The 17,768-nt window shown below is 46.0% G+C and overlaps 1 protein-coding gene and 1 long non-coding RNA gene across 9 annotated transcripts in view; one reads left to right on the top strand and one right to left on the bottom strand.

Moving 5' to 3' along the window:
• Rab7 (RAB7, member RAS oncogene family) overlaps positions 1-16,112 on the top strand; it is a 46,165-nt gene extending 30,053 nt beyond the window's left edge. For 4 of the 5 annotated variants that reach the window (NM_009005.3, NM_001293653.1, NM_001293655.1 and 1 more), the window contains 5 exons: positions 1,520-1,580; positions 2,785-2,911; positions 10,007-10,225; positions 10,919-11,047; positions 14,688-16,112. In NM_009005.3, coding sequence (NP_033031.2) covers positions 1,528-1,580; positions 2,785-2,911; positions 10,007-10,225; positions 10,919-11,047; positions 14,688-14,783 — 624 coding nt within the window. In that variant the 5' untranslated portion in view covers positions 1,520-1,527 and the 3' untranslated portion in view covers positions 14,784-16,112. Of the gene's footprint in view, positions 1-497; positions 633-1,519; positions 1,581-2,784; positions 2,912-10,006; positions 10,226-10,918; positions 11,048-14,687 lie in introns of all 5 variants that reach the window. The other variant, NM_001293652.1, reaches the window with a different exon arrangement.
• Gm34872 lies at positions 5,159-10,210 on the bottom strand. 4 transcript variants are annotated; one of them, XR_003956331.1, is made up of 3 exons: positions 9,931-10,019; positions 8,007-8,066; positions 5,159-6,896 (listed from the first exon to the last, which is right to left on the bottom strand). It is a non-coding gene; the product is annotated as a predicted gene, 34872 (long non-coding RNA). The 4 variants fall into 4 exon arrangements; XR_003956332.1 differs by lacking the exon at positions 8,007-8,066 and having other exon boundaries at positions 9,931-10,210; XR_003956330.1 differs by having other exon boundaries at positions 5,159-8,066.
• Positions 16,113-17,768: the final 1,656 nt, after the last annotated feature.

Raw genomic sequence — 17,768 nt, 5'->3', positions numbered from 1 at the left:
CTTGGGTGTGCTATCACCCATTGAAAAGGCAGTTGGCCCTGAACTTCTTCCCTTGTCATCTGGACTCTATTCTGTTCTCTGTCTGACCTGTGTTTGGGACATATATTAAAATAACAGCAACCAGTACTTGTCAGTTTACACCCAATACTCAGCTAACAAGCGGTATTTTTGAAACCCAATCATTTTCTGGTAAGCTCTTTCTTTGTTAAAGATCAAGGATTGACAAGACCTGGAAGAGTGAACCAAGGGTCAGCATGTTACATACTGTACAGTCATGGAAGCCAAGGCTGCCTAGTTTTTTGGCAAAAGGTTGTCCCTAAACAGAGTTGCACTGTGAAGCATTGTTCATCCTCCAGTCTCATGTTTGATAATTCTTTACTTGGCACCAGGCAAATAGAAAACAAAACTGTCCTCATGGAGAATTTTAGAAAGTGGAGAATATATATATATTTAGATTTATGTAAGTGGGTTTTTTTTTTTTTTTTTGGTTTTTCGAGACGGGGTTTCTCTGTATAGCCCTGGCTGTCCTGGAACTCACTCTGTAGACCACGCTGGCCTCGAACTCAGAAATCCGCCTGCCTCTGCCTCCGGAGTGCTGGGATCAAAGGCGTGCACCACCACGCCCGGCCTATGTAAGTGTTTTAAAGCAGCAAACAGTAGTTGGGGGAGAGGGAGGGGTGTCTTAGGTTACAGTTGCTGAGATGAAGAAGCTATGGAAGATTGTTATTTACTGGACTGTTCCTCATAGCTTGCTCAGCCTTCTTTCTTATAGAATCCAGGACCAAAATCCCAGGCAGGGGTGGCACTACACACAAAAGGCTGTGCCCTCTCCCATCAATCACTAATTAAAAAAATGGCCTACAGACTTGTTGACAGAAAATATTACAGAAATATTTTCTCAGTTAAGGCTCCCTTCTCTCTGGTGACTTTAGCTTGTGTCAAGTTGACATAAAACTAGCCAGCACAGGGCGCTCCTTAAATTGGTTCCTAACTGGCTGTGGTGGCACACACTCTTAATCCCAATGCCCAGGAGGCAAAAGCAGACAGGTCTCAGAGTTAAAGACCATCTCGTGGTCAGCCAGAGCCACACAGAAACCCTGATTCTAAAAAATGAAAGAAAGGAGGAAGGGAGAGAGGAAAAGGAAGGAAGGAAGGAAGGAAGGAAGGAAGGAAGGAAGGAAGGAAGGAAGGAAGGAAGGAAGGAAGGAAGGAAATAGGTTCCTTTGCTGAGAAAGTAGTGCTTAATCTTCACTTGTGAGATTTGTGAGTCTGTTTGGAGTGTTAATCCCAACTGCTGATGCCAGTAATGGACCCAGCACTTGAGGAGAGAGAGGGCACCGGCATCCGTTCAGCCCCTGCCCTGCTGTCTTGTTAGGTTAGCTAAAGGGTTCACAGGCCGGGGGCCAGTCTGAGTGAGGGCTGGGGCTCAGCTCCTGGCAGACCAGAGTGGCTGCACTGTAGACAATGCAAAACTGCCTTAATGTTTCTTCAGCTCACCTGCACTTTCTCCTCCCGACAGCTTCAAGGATGACCTCTAGGAAGAAAGTGTTGCTGAAGGTCATCATCCTGGGGGACTCTGGGTAAGTGTTTCTCACGAATCTGACCTCAGATTGGCTTGGAGCTTCATCCTCACTGATCTCAAGGCAGTTCCACATTCGGCTCTGGGCCTGGCCTCTATCCTTTACTGTTGGGGTTTCCTGTGTTTGGCCTATTGAAATGCTTAAGGAACCCTCAAACAAGTATTTTCTTGTTTTTGAAAGTGCCTTCCAGTGGGGTAGAGTATAGGAATAGTGTCTCCTGCCCAGGACTGTGAGAAATGGCATACTGTCTGAAAGGAGTCTCAAGGCCTTTGAGGATTACAGACCTCACTCTACTTCTGTAAATTCTAATTGTGTTGCAGAACTGGGTAGAACCAGCACCTTAGACCACTGGTCAGCCATTGCGCTATACCCCTGGCAAGGCAAGCACTACTGTCTTAGGCTGTATGTATGTGCACTCTTTGTGGAAAGCCTTGAACAAGGAAAGCATTGGCGCTTTCTTTAGGTTGCATTACCCTGACCCTACCCTTATCTTACTGAACACTTGGTTGGTGAGTTTTCTTGGTGAAAAAATTCCTTGGGAGGGACATTCTTAATGTTTTATTATGTATGTGCATATGCGTGTGGGTGTGAAGGTCCGTGCAAGAATTGTTTTTCCTCCTGCTCTGGGGGCCCTGGGATTGAATTAAGTTTTCAGGCTTGGCAATAGGTGCCTTTCGCTTTAGCCATCAAACAGGCCCTGTTTTGTTGTTTTGCTTGGGCTTTAGTTTTGAAACAAAAACTGTGGCTCAATGCCCTTGAACTCACTGTGCAGCCCAGTCTAGCCTCAGGCTCTCAGTGCTGCTGCCTCTATCTCTAAGCACTGAATTCCAGGCATGTGGGGCTACACCTGTCTTGGAACATTCCTTTCTGGCTACATACTGCTGAGTGGCTTCCTCCTGGTGTTACTTGACCACACTGAGTGATGCATAAACACCTGAGATTACAAAGCCGTTTGGAGTGATCTTATCACAAAGTTCCATTTAGGAGTGAGTGAGTTTGTGTGTGTTTCTTTTAGTAAAATGCTTTGTTTTGTTTTTAAACTGTTGCAGTACCGGGAGTTAAACCCAGGCCTGGTGTATGTCAGGCAAGCACTCTACCAACTAAACGCTCTTCCTAGCTCAGGCATGTTGCTTTGAACATTGTAAACACAAATCCCTTTCAGTCCCTTATTTGACTCAGACATGTGGGTTTTGTTCAATTTCAGTGTTGGAAAGACCTCTCTCATGAACCAGTATGTGAACAAGAAGTTCAGTAACCAGTACAAAGCCACAATAGGAGCGGACTTTCTGACCAAGGAGGTGATGGTGGACGACAGACTTGTTACCATGCAGGTGAGCCACTGCTCAGCCTGGAGCCAGACTGCCAGCTTACTGAGTCTTCTTTAAATGAAGTCTTCTTTAAATGGTGGGTGGGTGGGTGGGGGTGGAGTTGGCTTGCTTTCTTCCTTTCTGTGAGTTGTAGGGATTAAACACAGGTCATGAAGCTTCTGTGCGGAGCACTTCACCTCTGGGTAGCACCTTCTGTGCTGAGCCCTCGTGTAGGCCCAGTTGATTGCATCCAGACTGTCTGTCATACCTCCGTGCTTTTCAAACTTACCATTATATTTGTGGAGAATGGATAATTGGCTGCAAATAGTGTTGTTGGATAAAATAGCAGTAAAAGCACGGTCGGGAGCATGGTGGAGACAGAGCCCGAGCCCCATGCAGGCTGAGTGCACATGCTCCCGCCATGCATGAGCACGGAGCCACACCCCAATCCTAAATTTGAAATTTATATTACAAGACAACTAGGAATTTTTGTAAAATTTAATTTTAGCTACAGTTATTGTCTTTTTTTTTTTCATTTCTTTTCCCTTTCTATTTATTTATGTTTGTTTTTTCAAGATAGGGTTTCCTTGTATAGCCTGGCTGTCCTGGAACTCACTCTGTAGACCAGGCTGGCCTCAAACTCAGAAAAATCCACCTGCCTCTGCCTCCCAAGTGCTGGGATCAAAGGTTTGTGCTACCATGCCTAGCTTCTTTTTCCTTCCTTTTTTCCTTCCTTTTTTCCTTCCTTTTTTCCTTCCTTCCCTTCCCTTCCCTTCCCTTCCCTTCCCTTCCCTTCCCTTCCCTTCCCTTCCCTTCCCTTCCCTTCCCTTCCCTTCCCTTCCCTTCCCTTCCTTCCTTCCTTCCTTCCTTCCTTCTTTCTTTCTTTCTTTCTTTCTTTCTTTCTTTCTTTCTTTCTATAAGGATTTATTTATATGTAAATACACTAAAGCTGTCTTTAGACACTCCAGAAGAAGGCATCAGATCTCATTAAGGATGGTTGTGAGCCACCATGTGGTTGCTGGGAGAATTGAACTCAGGACCTCTGGAAGAGCAGTCAGTGCTCTTCACTGTTGAGCCATCTCTCCAGCCCCTTCTTTTTCCTTTCTAAACTTAGCAACCTACCGGTTTCTTCTGTGTTCTAAAATATCTTTATTTATTTATCTTTCTTTCTTTTGGAGGCATTGGTGTCTGTATTCATGACTGACCTTGAACTCATAAATTGCACTGGGGTGCTGGGATTAAAGTTCTGTAGCTTATCTAAGTGCCTTTGTTCAGTGCTTCAGCTTGGAAATCTTTCTGGGTTTTCCTAACTTCTGATAGCAAATATTAAGGTAGTAGTTAACTATTTAATTGTTGACTATCCTAAATTGATGTCTCGGTGATTAAAAGTGATTTAAAGCACTAGCTGCTCTTTACAGAGGACCCAGCTTCAGTTCTCAGCACTGCTGTGTATAACTTCAGTTCTAAGGGACCTGATACCCTCTTCTGCTCTCTAGGCAATTTGGTGCACAAGTGCAGGCAAACACATAAATAAAAACATTTTTATAAAGTTGAGTTCTGTAAGGCTGATTTAGTGTTTCCATATGTCTGCGCACCTTATGCCCCATGTGTATTAGTATACATGGTTGTTGAGGCATTTTATGTAGTGTGTACACTGGCTTGTGCACGAACGAACACCTCTTGAAAAAGAATCCCAATATATTTGTCTTGTCTTCTGGTCCATGATCTCGCTGAGGTAGTTGGTACAGTGACACCAAACTAAAGAAACAGGAGAACATCTTTTTTGTTGTTGTTGTTGCGTTTTACGTTAAAACTGAGGTCAGGCCGGGCAGTGGTGGCGCACGCCTTTAATCCCAGCACTTGGGAGGCAGAGACAGGTGGATTTCTGAGTTCGAGGCCAGCCTGGTCTACAGAGTGAGTTCCAGGACAGCCAAGACTATACAGAGAAACCCTGTCTTGAAAAACCAAAAAAAACAAAAACAAAAACAAAACTAAGGTCAGTCACCGTACATGTTTGTGTGGTGTGGTAGTGTGTGTATGTGTGTGTGTGTGTGTGTGTGTGTGTGTGTGTGTGTGTGTGTGTGTGTGTGTGTGTGTATACAGGTACATGTGTACCAAGGAATGAGTGTGCCAGTTAGAAAACAACTTCAGGTGTTCGTCCATCCATCCATCCGTTTTCTTAGGCAGGATCTCACTTTGTAGCCCTGGCTGTCATTGAACTCAGAAGAAATCAACTCCTAACTGCTAGGATGAAAGGTGTGCACCATTTGAGACAGGGTCTTCGAAATTTATATTCTGGTTTTTCTACTACATACACAAAGCATACACATAACTAAAGCAACAAAAACAAAAGTGGGGCAGGAGAGGTGGCTCCATGGATGAAGAAAGCCCTTGCTTGCTATGCAAAATGTGAGGATCCATGCTGAAATTCCCAGAACCCAAGTAAAACCAGATACACAAGGGATGCATCTATGTGGCGAGCACTATAACAGGGAGACAGGAGACAAACAGGCAAGCGCTGTAAGGTAAGAACTCTGAATTGGCTCACAGTTTAGGATGGGGGTAATGTGAGTCGGCCTTGCCTAGCACATATGCACATACATTGGAAGATACTCAAAATACCTGAGTGAAAGTTAAGACACCAAATTTGGGGAAAGGACATTTCTGGAACAAAGAGGGAAGTGAAATTGTGATAGGCTCAGAGGGTTGGGATGGGATGATTTTTAAGTTTTAACTTTGGAAGGAGTAGAGATGTAAGCTTCTACTCACGTGTGGAGTCAGAACTGAGAGACACCCTCTTCTCGCCACTCCATCCCCAGCAGACACACACTGTACACCACATGTCCAGTCCCCACAAAGAATGTAAAAGCAGGACAGGGAGACAGGCCAAATATGTGGCAAGACTTCTGGGACTCAGAGGTTTGAGATTGCCCCATTGTCTCCCTGTCCACATGTGTGGTGGTTCCTGTGGTGTGTTTAGGGAACGGAGAACTTGGAATTGAACCTACAGTCTCTTAAGTGCTCTGCTGTTGGGCTTTGTCCCCAGACCTTTTCAAATGAGTGTCTTGAGACAAGGTGTCATTTTGATACGAACTTGAACTTGCAAATCTCTTGTTTCAGCCTCCCCAGGAGCTAAAATTAAAGGTTTGTGCACCTAGATTCAACTTGATGTGTGTAGAATGTAAGTTTATACTCTTCAAAGAATAGGGACCTCTATCTTAAAGAATTTAACAGAAACACATGCCCTTAATGACAAAAGTAAGATTTCTCTGTAGGACACTTACAATTGGAGTGAGAGGATATATGTTCCTGGCCATTTGAGGAAATCATGTCCCAGGTCATCTTCATAGTGACTACCGTTTCTTAAAACAGGAATAGAAACCAAAATGGAAAAAGTGCTATAAAAAATGAGGATATGGAAAATTTAGAACTTAAAAAAACTGGGGAATGCAAAAACACCAAAATAAGTGAAAGGCACCGTTAAACTCTAGAAGTGTGGGTAAGCTGCAGGGTTTGGGCAGGGGTTCGGAAGGCCTGGCTAGGTGTAGTGGCGCATGCCAATAACCCCAGCATTTGGGAGGCAGAGGCAGGTAGACCTTTACCAGTTCTGTGGACCTCTATGAGGCCAGGCTGGTCTACACAGGAAAATATATTCAGAGCTACATAGTAAGACAGTGTTTTGGAAAAACAACAAAACAAATTAAACAAAAAGGAACTCAAGACTGTAGGAAGCCAAATGCTAGGCCCAAGAGCCCCCAGAAAGAATGTGTGACTTGAAGGAAGGGCAGTGAGGCTGGTGTTCTTTCCAGCAGTAGGAAAACAGGTGCTGATAAAACACAGGAGTTGCACAGACCTGCACCATCTGCGCCCAGCCCAGGATTGAGAGCCACACTCACTGCTGCAGTGTATCCCACAGATAGCGTCAAATGAGCCACACTGGAGACCCAAGCACAGAAGAGTCCAGGAGAGAGCAGGATGAGGTAGCCACTTCTGAATGATGGTGCAGAGTCTGGAGTGAGCCCGCAGAGTCAAGAGTTTTTGCAGGTTGTAGTAAAAGATAAGAAAAGGAATACATCACACAGAAGAACCCAGTGGTGACCTTCTTGGTCTTTGAGAGTGCTTTTTGTACTTACAAAGGAGCCAGGTCGCTTTCACTGCTAGTTTAGGCTCATCCATGACAATTGATTTATTTTTACAGGTGAGGGTTTACTCTATATAGCCCAGGCTACTCTCAAACTCTTGCAATTGTTTTACCTGTGTCTTCCCAAGTGCTAGGAATACCAGCAGGAATTGTCAGACCCAGTTAACATATTAGAACTCCTCCCCTCTTTAGGGGATGGGCAGTGTTAGGGCCTTAGCCTAGAGCCTCCTACAAGACTAGGTGTTCTACCACAGACCTCTGACTCCAGCTCTGTACATTGGTTTTAATTTAAAACAAACAAACAAAAAAACCAAAACAAAAAAAACCCTTACATCTGCAGAGAACAAATAGGCAATATAGATTTGGGGAGAAAAGAATTAAGTTTCTAGAACTTGGGAAATTTCACTTATTAGTAGATTGGACATAGCAGAGAGGATGTGCAAAAAAGAAACAGAAAAGAAAGCTGGGTGAGGCCACACCCACTCGTTTTTCCCATGTCTTTACACATGCCCAGCGAGTGATTTCCATTGAGCTGTATATAAAAGAATTTGGCTCCTACACTAAGGAGACCAGGATTGGCGTTGCACATTGTCAGGTCCAGTGGAGTAGTGATGGCTGTTTTACCATTCACGTTTCTGATACTGTTGAGGAAAAGCTACAAGTCAGTGTGCAGTGCTGGGCACAGCTGGGTAGGTGTGCATGGACACTCCAGGCTTTGTAAGCCATCATAGTGAAGCCGTGGAGTAGCGTAGATACACAGAAGGCCCACAGGATAGGACAGGACACGGGCGACAGGGGCCTTGCTGGGAACTCTAAGGGACACAGGTTGTACTTGACTGGACCAAGACCTTCAAGTGGAGCAGCCAGAAGGTTCAGGACCCGAGGTAAAAAATGCACAAAGTAAAAACGTGCACATGGAAAGTAGAGGAGTGAGAACAAGTCCTACAGGTGAAGCTAGTCTGAGAATACTTAACCTACCCCAAATGGCATCACTCTCCATTCAGTAGTCCCTGAACAAGGGTGTGTGCTCACAGGAAGCTGGTGGTCAGAAAATAGAGAACAAAAAATGGCAGGTCACAGACAAACCTTAATAGCCAGAAGCCAGGTTTCAGGGAATTGGAGTCATGTGGAGGTGGAGGTAGGCAGGCAGGCACTGTGCTCTCCTGCAATGTGGCCATGTCTCCCAGCATAGCTTATGTTTCCACTCCCCGATCCCGCATCCATAACAATATGATAATGGCAATCACAACCTGTGGCCTAAGAGAAATGGAGTCGAGAATGTCTGGAGGCTGATGGAGACCTCAGGAGATGAGTGAGCATGGCAAGAGCAGACTCTAAGCAGGCAGGCTTCAGCAGGATAGCTCCTTTAACCGGGGGTAGGAAGGGGGAGTCCTATTCCTGCCCATCTCAGGACGAGATTTCTGGGGTTGGACATGCCTTAACCCTACTCTTGCTCTGGACCAGCTCTTCCCAGTCCCACTGCTCCAGTCCCAGTTTCTGTTTCTAATGGTTTAAACCTCATCTTAACTTTTGGCATGAGGAGAGAAGTGTAAGAATAATTATTGCAGTCCTGCATGTAGGATGAATGGCCAGGAAATAAAGTACAACATAAGGCAGTGAGATACAGCAAGTTTGGATATGAACAAAGGTGAGTTGCAAGAGACTTATAGCAGAGCACTATTGGTGTAAGAAGTTTTCTTCAGGCACCATTTACTTCTGGAGAGTTCAGAACACATGTCACTGAGGTGGTGTTTCATGTGCTTATATGTATGTGTATGTGTGTGTATCTCTCTGCACCACATTCCTGCCTGGGGTGCCCAGGCAGCAGAAGGCATCTGAGCTCCTGGAATTTGAGATTATGAGCTGCTATGTGGATGCTGGGAACCAAACCCGCGTACTTAGAAGAGCAGTGGTGGTCTTAACTGCTGAGCCATCTCTCTGGCTATAGGTTTACTCTTTAAAAAATAATGAAATAAGCACAGTGGCAATATTATAACTTATCAGCTTATCATGCATGTTAGGTCCATCTGTAGCATCTGCCCAAATTATCAGTAATGGATAAATAAATATATGGATATAGAATATATGAATATGCTGGAGAGATGGCTCAGCAGTTAAGAGCATTGACTGCTCTTTCAGAGGTCCTGAGTTTAATTCCCAGCAACCACATGGTGGCTCACAGCCATCTGTATTGGGGAGTGCCCTGTTATGATGTGTCTGAAGACAGCTACAGTGTACTCATATACATTAAATAAATAATTCTTTAAAAAATATAGATGGATATAATTTTGGAAATAAAGAAGAAACTATTTCCTTTGGGGCTCTGTAGATGAGCAGTAGAGCTTGCTCAGAGCTTACAATGCCCTGGATTCCATTCCCACCACCAACTTCCAGAAAACTCTAGAAAGTTTAAAAGGACCGTTAGACATAGGGCTGTATTTTTGTTCTTGTTAATTAACAAATATGAATTATCCTTTTGTAAGTTTAAAGGGGAGGTAATTTTCAAAACTTGCTGGGACGACGACACAGTTTTCCTTCATTTTATGTCTGTTCTATGTCTTTGGATCCCATGTACCATCTGTCCCCAAGTTAAACATGGCGCAGTAGGACAGTGTCTGTGCTTAGCCACTGGGACTTACTGCTTGCTTCAACTCCAGATATTTTTATCAGGATTTTTGGTCAATTTCGGTTTTAAGTTATAAACAATGACCACTTTTTGATTAAAGAAATGACATTGTTAAAAATCTATAGATAAATATTAACTTTAGCCTATAATCCCAACACCCAGGAAGCTGGGGCAGAAGGATTACAAGTTTAAGACCTGCCTAGGCTACATACATCAGAAAATTCCCCCCAGAATCCATTAGTCTTGAAGCTGTAGCTTCGTGTTCTAGGTACATACCTGGGAGAAGAAAGGAGCCATGTCACTCCTACAAGCATCTCCTAAGGACCAGGTGTTTTGTGTTTGTGTCTTGCAGATCTGGGACACAGCCGGTCAAGAACGGTTCCAGTCTCTTGGTGTGGCCTTCTACAGAGGTGCAGATTGCTGTGTTCTGGTGTTTGATGTGACTGCCCCCAACACTTTCAAAACCCTCGACAGCTGGAGAGACGAGTTTCTCATCCAGGCCAGCCCCCGGGATCCCGAGAACTTCCCTTTTGTTGTGTTGGGAAACAAGATTGACCTGGAAAACAGACAAGTAAGCGCCGACTGCAGTTACGTCAGAGATAGGCCCCGCTCCTCTGGGACCTGAGAGTTCAGAGCGCTCTCTACCAGGCTCAGAATTACGTGGGAAAGAAGGTGCAGGTGGGCGTGCTTGTCGTCCCGCGGACCCCAGTGGTGTGGGGCAGCCTTTGTTCTCAGAGCCTTGGTTACCCTTCTGTAACTTAAAGGAAGGAACTGCTTTTCTCATTTTGGGGTAGAAGGAGGCTGTGGGCTTGAGTCAGGTTGCTCTGCCTTAACTCTGCACGGCACTTGTGTTGAAGCATAGCTTTGTTAATTATAGCTCAGCTTATTTCTGACATCTCTTTCCTTTTCCAGATTTTGTCTGTTGTTCCTTGGCTGGGGCTGGGGCAGGAAAGGTCTAAGGGGTGAACACTGCAAAGTGTGTCGCCTGCCGCTTCTAGATGAGAAGAACAGGGTTCATATCAGAGATGAGCTGGGGACCCCAGGATCTCTCTCCTTTGGCTAAGGGCCACGTGGTCTGGCTATGGACAGAGGTAGCTGCAGTTTGGGTCCCTCGTGTGGGCAGCAGAGTGAGCCGACCTGCAGGTCTATAGGCCACATTCTTCCTCCTTCCCAGATGTATTCTCACCAGCGTGTAATTTTCCTGATAGGAGGACTGAGTCATTTTCTGCTGTTCATGTCACTAGTGTCCTTCTCCCTCCCATAGGTGGCCACAAAGAGGGCACAGGCTTGGTGCTACAGCAAAAACAACATTCCTTACTTCGAGACCAGTGCCAAGGAGGCCATCAATGTGGAGCAGGCCTTCCAGACAATTGCTCGGAATGCCCTTAAACAGGTGGGTCTCAGGGCCCTCAAGCTGCATGATGCCCTCTGGTGAGGTCTCACGTTCTCTCCTAGATGCCTCTCCCCTACCTGCATCTGGGAAAAACTAACGTGCTTCTCTGGGTGGCTAGGTCATGACAGATTCTGCGTCAGCTCCTGTGAGGTCTACGGCTTTATTAGTCATCTGAAAGACGTGGGGCAGAGCTGGGGTATGGCTTGGTATAGCACACTTACTTAAGATACAGAGCATTTCAGGGCAGCCTGGTCCTTGAGCAGTGAGGTCCAGACACAGCAAAACCTCAGGAACAGAACAGGGACATCCTTGTGAAGGACGTGTGAACTTGTCCCTGGGTTGGTTGGTTTTCATGTGCATTTTAGCCAATCAGGCCACTTAGGGGTCTCTCATCAGATCCCTGATCTTTTTAATGAGATAAACTTGAATCATGTCCCAGCTGCTGTTGACACATTCGTGTCTGAGCTTGTGCGCCTCATACAGAACCAACGCCAGCTTCAGAGGGTGTGATTACCCAACAACTCAGTACCAGGAACTTGCTTTTCCTGGGAGTAGGTATGTACATGCACAAGTAAGAGATAAGAAAACAACATCAAGGAACCCAGAGCTCCCAGCTACCCTCGTCTGTGAGACAATAGCACTGTGAGCTAGGGCAGGATAGAAGCCTATAATTCCATCTATTGGAGAAGCCAAGTCAGGATGGCAAGTTCAAGGACAGCTTGGGCAACATAGTAGGGCTGGAGATAGATATATATATCAATACAGAGTTGTTTGCCTAGCATATGTAAGGTCCTGGTGTTTGTTACAGTTTGGGGGGAGGGAGGTTAAGTAAAAAAAGTGTAGGCTTGGGGTCCTCCAACCAGCAGGCTGTCGGTGCCAACTCTTAACTGCTGACGCTCAGTTGCCACCTTCAAAGCAGCGTCCCTTTGAGCCTCTCATTCTAGGCTCACTACTGTGAATGGCCAGCATGTTCTCAAGAGGTTTGTTGGACATCTTCGTGTTTCATCTTTTCTTTACTGGTGTCCTTTTGAATTCTCCCTACCAGGATACCTTTAGAATGGGGCCTTTTACTTCCGAGTCATCTATGGTCCTTATATACCAACATGTGGTCCTTTCTGAGGAGTCCTCGGGAGTGTGCCCAGAGTGATCATATGAACTCTTGGTGAACAGACATTACCTTCACCTACCCTCCAACACCTCCCCACCCCCCAGTTCTTTTATTTGATAGCCTTTGGTCATAGAAAAAAAAAGGCCATCTTAGCTGGGTGTGGTGGTATCTGCCTATAATTTCAGCACTTATAGAGAGGACAGCAAGTTCCAGGACAGCATAGACTACACAGAAAAAGACATGAGATGTGCTAGAGCATGCTATCATCCCAGCATTTGAGAGGTGGAGGCCGGAGGATCACAAGTTCAAGGCCAGTCTCAGCAACCATTCTGGGGTATAAAAGACCTAACAATAAAACGTCATCTCTGTGTCAGATACATTTTAAAGGATCCTTCTCCCTGCTTCCAGTGAATGTGAGTGCTGGGAAGCAGCCATTGTCCCCTTGAAGTGTGTCCTTTGTTTAAATCATTCATGTTTCTCTTCCAGCACGCACAAACTGCCCTGGCCATGGCTGGGTTCCTTTGTCTCAGTAGTTCTCAACCTTGCAAAGGCTGCAACCCATGAATACGGTTCCTCATGTGCTAGTGACCCCCCAACTCTTTATAACTGTAATTTTGCTAGTTAATACATTGTAATGTGAATGTCTGATATGTGACCCCCTAAGGTGGTCATGATTCACATGTTGAGAATCACAGCTGGACCATCTTTATTTCAGCATCTCTTAAGTTTTATGAATACACTGTCGCTGTCTTCAGACACACCAAGAAGAGGGTATCAGACCCCATTACAGATGGTTGTAAGCCACCATATGGTTGCTGGGAATTGAACTCGTGACCTCTTGAAGAGCAGTCAGTGCTCTTAACCACTGAGCCACCTCTCCAGCCCTTATTTCGACAACTAGGGTACATCCTGCCAACCTGTGGCTACCCTAACCCTCTCCCACCCAGGCCGACAGCTTGTTGAGTTTTTGGTTGGAATTGTACTGGTCTAGCCATAAAAAAATACCACAGATCAGACAGCTTATACAGAAAAGGTTTTATTTTGTTGTCACAGTTGTACAGTATGGGACTCTCCTGGCCTGTACATGGCTGTCTTGTCTTCTTGCTATGTCCACACAGGGCGGCATTGCTCAGAGAGCAGATGTGTTAACATGCCCTCTGGGTTGTCAGTTGGTAACAGATTGCTGTCCTGGCATGTGTGAGATCCTCCAATCCATCTCTACTACCACATAAATCTAGCATAGTAATACATGTCTTAGACTCCCAGCACTAGGTGGAGGCAGGAAGATTTAGGAGTTCAACTACATAGCAAGTTCAAGGCCAGCCTGGGATACATATGAGACCCTGTCTGAAAAGGAAAATTGAAGTCCTGTGAGAGCTGATGCCACAGATAACCTTGTCTAATCTGAAGACTGTAGGTACAAGTAGATACATGGGGGTAGGTGGGTGTGTGGGGGCTTCAACATACAAACTTGGGGTTGACACCCATTCTCTCCAAGGTTGTCACTCATATTCTTTGCTTTTTGTGTTAAATGTGTATATTAGTGTTGACATGAATATAAATTTATTGCTGTTTATAATAACCAAAAAGTCAGAACATTGCAGATGTTTACAAACTGGTGACTGTCTCAGTAAGTTGGTCCATGTACTCCAGACAGCACTCTGCCAACAGGAGCTCGGGGCAGGAGCAAGTCTGTAACACAGAGGTCAAAACAAATCCAAGGCCAGGCTGGGCTACAGAGTAAGGCCCTGGACTAACAATGAGAAGTGTGGCCCATTGGCAGGCAGAGGACTTGCCTAGCATGTGTGGAGCCCTGGCTTCCTCCTGCATTTGGAGGGAAGGAGAGAACATGACTGGTTGCTGGGGAATAAGCAGCTCACTCAGCACAGGGTTTCCTTTTGGGGTGATGAGCATTCTGACGTGATGGTGGCCCACACCGAAACCAATGTGTTACATGCACACTTGGGTGTTGGGCCCTAGTAAACCTCTTAACTGTATATTTTTTAGCTAGTGTGAATAAAATGAAAATAACACTGTTAGGAACCTTTTTCCCCTTCTTGGGTACAGTGCTGTGGTTGGGCCCTAGCGCTTGGTGTGTAGGCACTCAGTCACTCCTCAGGCGAAGACCCCAGTGACTCAAGTCCATGCAACGTGGGGGTGACGGCATCACGGTAGCTCTGCCCCTTCAGCTGCTATGTGGAAACAAAGGCTGGGAAGAACCAGCTCCCGGCCAGCAGCCCAGAAGATTGAGTGGGAGCAAGGCGAGCATCCCGAGACCATGGAGCCTTGAGCAGAGCCCTAGCCGACAGTTAAGAACTGGCAGTGACGTGAACCCTATGACAGAATGACAGAAATCCAGAACCTTAGCTGTGTGTGGTCCGCAGTGGTCAGAACTTGAGTTGGCACACTTCTGGCTGTGGCTGCTGCTGACACTCCTCACAAATTCTGCCACCCTTTCATATGGGTACACAGTCAGGATCTGTCCCTGTGACTCCAGTCATCAACCTCCCTCCCTCTCTCTCTCCTATCCAGGAAACAGAAGTGGAACTGTACAATGAATTCCCTGAACCCATCAAACTGGACAAGAATGACCGGGCCAAGGCCTCCGCAGAAAGCTGCAGTTGTTGAAGGGGCAGTGAGCACAGAGTCCTTCACAGACCAAGAACACACACGTAGGCCTTCAATATGCGTCCCTCCTCCTCCAAACAGACCAGAACGTGAGCTCTCACATCCAGCTGCCAAAAGAAACTCCACCGAACAGTTACCCAACACACACACATACACAAAACACACTCGTGCACACAAAAACACATACACACAACACACACACAGCAAGCAAACTCCAGCCTGTGCCTGTCAGGGCTCCTGGGGCAGCTGCCCGCCTCGTGGGCCCTGTGTATGGCAGGCATATGGCAGAGACCCTGGGTGCTCTGGGGTGCAGTGGGCATGGAAAGCTTACTCTTTTTGTCCACTGGAGAGTGAGAGAACTGTTCACAGTTCATCTGTGTCTAATTATCTGATTTTTTTTTTAACGGTCTTGTGGTCTTTTACCCCTCCCTCCTTGAAGGTCCTGTGGGAAGGCTGGTGCCCAGGCTCCGTTCTGAGCAGGCTGTTTTGTATGTATCTGTTAATGCTTGTTACTTTTAACTAATCAGATCTTTTTACAGTATCCATTTATTATGTAATGCTTCTTAGAAAAGAATCTTATAGTACATGTTAATATATGCAACCAATTAAAATGTATAAATTAGTGTAAGGAATTCCTGGATTGTGTGTTTAAGTCCTCTAACGCAGGCGTGCAAGGTGGAGGGTTGAACCCTGTCTGGATTACAGAGTGTTAGAGACTCAAGTTTGGAAGTCCAGCTAGCGGCAGTATTCTGTACAGTAGACACAAGAATTATGTACGCCTTTTATCACAGACTTAAGAGCCAAAAAGCTTTTCATCTCTCTGAAGGGAAAACTGAACTAGACAGTTCCCTTCTGTGTCTAAATTTTCCAAAAGGTTGATTTGCTTAATATAGTAGTGTATACAATGGATAAATTGCTGTTACTTCAAGAATTAAAATTCTCATTTTCTCCCTTTCTGTTTTTTTTCCTTATATTCAACACTTTATGATGCCCTTTTGTCACTATCCTACTCAAAGAGGAAAGGAGAACCCACCAGACCTGTCCCAGTGACTCTACCTTTGTTCTAGAAGGCGCTCCTTTCAGGGTTGTGGTACCTGTAGGTTAGCAGACCCTCCTCCTTTCCCACCCACCCAAGTGTGGCCCAGCACTAACCCACCGTCTCTTGGGTTGAGCCCTGGCAGTTCTGTCCCTTCCCGAGGTCCTGCCCTGCATCATGGCTTGCTTCCTGGAGCACTTCCCCTTCAGAGGTCTACATTCTAGGGTGTAGGCTGAGTTCTTCTGTAAAGAGACGAACGTGATGCCAATAAAATTTAACAAGAACAAAGAACAGCTGCTGTCTGTCTTTTTCTCTCAAAGATCAAGCTATGTGGGGACATTCTGTATGTTCATGGGACTCTTGGTGCTCAGAGGCAAGGGGGTGATCCCTAGACTACCTACCCTAGTGTGGATCTTTTTCTTAGCCACTGGAAACAAAACCGTGGCCTTTACTCTGGTTATTTTGCTGTTTTCCTTTCTCCCTATCACAAGCCAGATTGATTTGGGCTGTTGAAGACATTTTGAGACAAAATATGGTTGGGTGTGAAGTAGGAAGGCCCTCTCCAGAGCCAGCTCATTGTGCTCAAGCAGCCCATGACAACTTAATGTACACACAAAAAGCATTTTTCTCTAAGACTGAACTGGCAGATTGCAATGAGCAGGAAACTCACTGAGTTCTGGCTGCACCCTAAGTACCTGGCCCCCTCATTTTGCCCAGATGAATCGTACCTACTGAGTCGTGCATTGGGAAGTTTCTAAACTCCAGTTCATCCATGGTCACGAAGGTTCAAACTGACATGGTATCTGTCTCTACCAATGTCTAGACTATACTTTGGCTAGGCCTAGGTGACTAAAAGTCTGTAATACCCTGTGATGTCTTGAGACTGCTGTGGATGCTCTGTGGATGTAAGTGGGTCTGGGTTTCTGCAAGGAAAACATACCAGGGGATCCTGGGGCCATGCCTCCTGACAAAAGGAAAAGGAGACAGTTGAGTTCCTGAAGATCTAATTCTGCCCGGTGTTTGAGGCACAGCTGATCTTAACCTTTCTTGGAATAGATTGCTCTGGGTCAGATTGGCAGCCTCTCTTTCCCAATCTGTCAGCAGAGAGCAGCTAGTGAGGTCTATATCTTACCCATGGCTCAGACCCTATTATGTCCCATTGTTCTCCTTTAATAGACCACACAAGCTCTGGAAAAACCAGAACCAGAAGCCCCATTTGCCTATGTGATGGGTGCTCTGCTCCAGCCTCACATGACCTCACAGCCACAGCTGGCTAAAGAACCTAATGCAGAGAGAGGTGGTGGATAGGCGCCAGCTCATTACCTATTGATACACTAGGGGGCGCCCAAGAGCCAGTATTGATCTGCTTGTTCTGGACCCAAACATCTACCAATGCAGTCACTTGCAGACATATACACCCCCTCCCCCCAAACCTGAGTAGAACCTGGCTGTCCTGGAACTCACTCTGTAGACCAGGCTGGCCTTGAACTCCTGATCTGCCTGCCTCTGCCTCCCAAGTGTTGGGATTAAAGGCATGCGCCACCACTCCCAGCTGGGAAAAATTTTTGACATACTTAGGGAACATAGGAATTCGCCTCTTACGCTTCTTCCAGTAAGAAGCCAGTCTGACCTCTCAAGCCATAAAGCCTGCGCACAGCTGTGCGGTTTGTTAACCAGTGTCCCCTTCTTAGGGACCAAGAGATGTCAGGTGGTAAGGAGAATCTGGGAGAGCCTTTGCTGATTACCCATCTAAAGGACAAAAGATACACTGGAATGTCCTCCAAATCCTGTCTCCCTCTGCAGAACATTCTTAAAACATGGGCATGAACGCACGTTCGTGTGGAATCTGGCACTAAACCATTCGTAGACGACCTGCTTCTGGGTCAGGGTTTCGTACGTAGCAGAGCCGCTCCCTCGCTGTGATCTATTGAAAGTCAGCCCTCGGGGCT

Source organism: Mus musculus, chromosome 6, assembly GCF_000001635.26.
Source record: "Mus musculus strain C57BL/6J chromosome 6, GRCm38.p6 C57BL/6J".
In the NCBI taxonomy this organism is placed as follows: Eukaryota; Metazoa; Chordata; class Mammalia; order Rodentia; family Muridae; genus Mus; species Mus musculus.
This window is presented reverse-complemented; position numbering and strand designations above follow the sequence as displayed.